The sequence below is a fragment of the Monoraphidium neglectum genome (assembly GCF_000611645.1).
Source record: "Monoraphidium neglectum strain SAG 48.87 unplaced genomic scaffold scaffold03215, whole genome shotgun sequence".
NCBI lineage: Eukaryota > Viridiplantae > Chlorophyta > Chlorophyceae > Sphaeropleales > Selenastraceae > Monoraphidium > Monoraphidium neglectum.
Window position 1 is genome coordinate 1 of NW_014010413.1, and position 4,190 is coordinate 4,190.

The 4,190-nt window shown below is 70.5% G+C and overlaps 1 protein-coding gene across 1 annotated transcript; it reads right to left on the reverse strand.

The window, feature by feature from the left end:
- Positions 1-469: 469 nt before the first annotated feature.
- Positions 470-4,190, reverse strand: MNEG_12376 (hypothetical protein; the record flags this gene model as incomplete). Its single annotated transcript, XM_014039151.1, has 7 exons — positions 470-488; positions 664-1,004; positions 1,293-1,469; positions 1,718-2,105; positions 2,343-2,553; positions 2,847-3,140; positions 3,404-4,190. The coding sequence occupies 7 exons, from the start codon at positions 4,188-4,190 to the stop codon at positions 470-472; spliced, it is 2,217 nt and encodes a 738-aa protein (XP_013894605.1).

Below are 4,190 nucleotides of genomic sequence, written 5' to 3' on the forward strand. Positions count from 1 at the left end.
GGGTTTGGGGGTGAGGGGGCTGAGCTTGGTTTGAGGCGCACCGCCTCCCTCTTCCAACACACATACACACACACACACACACACACATGCACGTGGGTGCGCGTGTGCACACAGACACACACACATGCACATGCACAAGCACGCAGGTGCGCATGCACGTGCGCATGCATGCAGGCCTGCACACACGCATCAACACGGTCTCTCAGAACGCACCAAAAACAAGCACGCCCGCTGCGCTTTGTCGCGGCATTCAACCCACCATAGAGAGGACCCATCATCAGCTCCACTATGGCCAGGTGGCCTCGAGCCATGGCTCGGTTGACGACATCAACTACAAATACCGAGGCGGGGGCGGCGGGAGACGCGCGGGCGGCTGAAGGGCGCTCGCGGTGCAGCCGCCTACAACAGACGAAACCACAGGTGTTCATAACATGCTGCACGAAAGCGTGCGCTGTAACGTTGCACGGCGTTAATGACCGGCGCAGATGCTGCGCGCCGGGCAGCGGCGGGCTCCAGTCTTGACGTATTGCAGCAGGCGCGAATATTGAGGCAGCCCGCCTCTCATGCTCCAATAACGGGCCGTGGGCCATCAAAGACGTCAACGACGCCCGTGGGTCACCACATATGGCCCTGTGACCCACCACAGACGGACCAGCAACCCACCGCAGATGGCCCAGCGACCCACCGTGCAGGGGGTCCCGAGGCTGCAGCTGCCGCGCGCCATGCAGGCGGTCAAGAAGGTGCTCCAGCACATCGAGTCGCCCCGCCTCCGCCGCAGCAAGCAGCAGCCCGCGCGCACCAAACGGCAGCGCCTCCGCCTCCTCCGCCGCACCCGCACCCGCGCCCGGCCCGACGGCCGCGGGGGGCGCAGGCCTGGAAGGGGAAGCGGGGCCGCCGCCGGCCGCGGCGGCCGCGGCGGCCGCCGCGGTCTCCAGGCGGCGCTGTCGGCGGGCGGCGCGGCGGCGCTCGAGGCGGCGACGGCTCTCGCGCTGCTCTTCCTCCAGCTGCGGCGGCCGGAGCCAGTTTGGTGCGGGCGAACGCAAAATGTGGCACGCTCTGCTCTCAGCACGTCCGAATTGATGGGCTGGGTGCTGGCACTCACCAAATCATCCATCACAACAGACGGCACACAGGCCTCCCAACCAAATGACCTGCCCCCCTCCTGCCTGTAGCAAGTGCCGAGTGGACGGCCCCCCTCAAAAGGCTGCGCCCCACCACCCTTCAGGCCGGCCACTCAGGCAGCGTCCACCCCCGCGTCCCTGCTGCTCTCGAGTAAGGCCAGCAGTCCGCACCTCTTTGAGCAGTCCGAGGTTACCGGACTGCACCGCCACCAGCATCCGCGCCTGCAGCCGCGCATCAAAGAGCTCCTCCCGCCCGACCAGCGCGCCCTCGCAAGACACGAGGCCGGCCGACAGCGCGGCGGCGGCGGCGGAGGCGGCGGCGGCGCCGTAGGAGTGCTCCAGGGCGGCCTGGTGAAATGGTGTGCAGGGCGGTGTGAATGATGTCATCTTGCCTTCCACGCAACACACCCGAATGCGTTGTGAGGCTAGAAAGCTTGCTGCATCGTTGCATGCGCACATATCAAGAGATTTGTTTGGCGCACTGATGACAACGCGTCGACGGTGCCGTTGAAACGGCTCTGCCGCCGGCGCATGGGGCAAATCACAGGCTCTCGTCACCAAACGCCCCCGTCTGCCCGCCCGCCTGCCCAGCACACCTGCATGACTCCCCAGTATTGATCCGACACCAGGAGCGGCTGCGCGCGCAGCGGGCCCCCCTCCTCCGGCCCTATCCCGCTGAGTGCCCCCTCGAGCCAGTACCACTCCAGCAGGCTCGCAGGCCGCCGCTCGGAAAGCAGCCTCAGCAGCTCCCGCCGGTCAGCTTCCGGGTAGCTTCCAGCGGCGCCGGGTGACGTCAGCGAGAGGAGCAGGGTGGCAGCTTCCAGGGCGCCCTCCGAGTCGGCGCTCTCCACGAGCACGTGAGTAATCTCGGCCGCCGCGCGCGCCGGCGGCCGCAGCAGGCCCGGCGCGGCGGCGGCGAGGCGCGGGAGCAGCAGGCGCGCGAGCGGCGGGGAGCCGAGGGCGTGGCGCAGCAGCACACGCTCGCTGCCGTGGCGGGCGGCCAGGTCCAGTGCGAAATCCGCCATCTGGGGTGTTTTTATGGGGGGGCAAAGAAGGCGATAGAGGTGGGGCCGGGCGGGGTTGTTGATTGATGTTCGTTTGGGGGTGTGGAGAGACGGCCGCGCCTTGCGCAAGCCGTGGCGGAAGCAAGCGCGAGAAGGGCCGAGCTGCAATTCGCATCGTCGCTGCAAGAGGCCGGCGCGAGGCCTCAGCGCGGCGGACGGTCCAGCCCTCGGGAATGCAAGGCGCGGCGTGTCGGCGGGGCGCTGAAAGGCTGTGCGCGCATGTGTGCGTGCCTCCAGTGTCGCGGAGCCGATGCTGCTGAGGAACCGCTCGGTCATGAGCGCCGTCAGCCGCGCGGCACTGCCTGGGCGCGACTCCAGGGTCGCCAGCACGAAGCGCGCCATCGGCGCCGCGCCGTCGTCTTTGCGAGCTGCGGCGCGGGGCGTCGGTGTCGGGCGCGGGCGGAGTCGCACGGCAGCGCGAAAGTTCAGGGGGCGGCGCGGCGCGGCACAGCGCGGGGGGGTGCAACGATTCTGTGTCAAAGAAAATTCAAGCCAGGCTAAGAGGCGCCCGGGGCCGAAAAGCCAGCCGCGCAGCACGTGGTTTGACAGGTCAGCGCAGTGGCGTGAATGCAAGATTACGGCGCATACACCCCACGAGCGTCCTTGTGCGTGCGAGCGCAAGCCATTCGCATAGGTGCACGCGTGCGCCGTGCGCACGCACCGAACGCCGCGCCGAGGAGGGGGAGCAGCGCGCCCACGGCGGCTGCGTCCCACGCGTGAGACAGCCACTTCGACTCGCGGATGAACTGGGGTGTCCCGTACTCCACCGCCCAATCCAGGTGGCCGGAGACAAGAACGAGCTCCGGCCGGCAGCGCTCGACCGCCTGGGGCTGCAGGCCGGGCGCGCCGCCGGCGACGGGGCCTGTCTGGGTCGCCGCCTCGGCCACAGCCGCGATCAAGACGATCGCGGCGTCGGCGGCGGCCGCGCGGCCGCGCTGCGTCGCCGCCATGAGGGCTGCGGCGCGGTTTTGGGGCGCCGGCGGGGGTGGGTGGACGGGTGGGTGTGCGTGGCCGAGGAGCGGCCGCGGCGCCTCGGCACGAGGCCGGCTGGGGTGCCGGATTGCGGCTCCCAGGTGGCGGTGGCGGCCTGGCGCCATGCAGGCCGCGACAACCCAGCCATGCTCGTTGCATGCACGTTGCTCGAGGGCCCGCCCCGCGACTGCCCCGCTGCTCCAGGGTGCGCGGCGCCTGCCGGCCGCTGCGGCGCCCGCCGCGTACCTGAGTACAAGACATCGTGCATCGGGGCCGGGTGGCGCTGCGCAAGCCACGGCAGCAACCTCGGCGCCGGCGCCTCCAGCAGCGGCGCGACCAGCGCCATGGCCCCCGAATGGCCGCCTTGGGCCAGGTATGGGAGCAGCAAATGGTCGCTGTGGGGGCACAGCAGCAGCAGCGCGGCGGCGGCGGGGCGGGCGTTTTCGATTATAGCGATCGCTGCCGCCGTGTCGTCCGGGTCGTCCAGGCCGTCTGGCGCCCGCTGCTGCTGCTGCTGCTGCTGCTGCTGCTGCTGCTGCTGCTGCTGCTGCTGGTCGAATTCAGACAGCAGCTCCCCCACGCGTGCCGCCGCCGCGGCCGCCTCGTGCGGCGTGCTCCCAGGGCCGGAGGGGTCGAGCATCCCGAGCTCCTGCTGCCGCAGCAGCACCGCCCGCAGGAAGCCGCACAGCCGCCGCAGGCCCGCCGCGGCGGCGGAGAGCTCGGCAGGGCGGCGGGTGGCGCTGGCGTCGTGGGGGCGGGGCCAGGCTGCGACGGCTGCATACTGCCACAGGCGGTCGGGCGCAAGGCGCTCTGCCCAGGAGAGGAACCAGCGGACGAGGAAGGGCTCGGTGATCGCGTCGCGCAGCGTCGACGAGGCGGCGGCGGCGGCAGAGAGGTCCGGGAGCTTCTCTAGGATGCGTTGCTGCAGGTCGGGGCCCAAGTCGACGAGCGCACTGCTGCTGAAGCTAGCTGCTGGCGGGCTTGCGGGGCCTCCCGACCCGGCGGGGGCGGTCGCCGACGGGGCGCTTTGCAT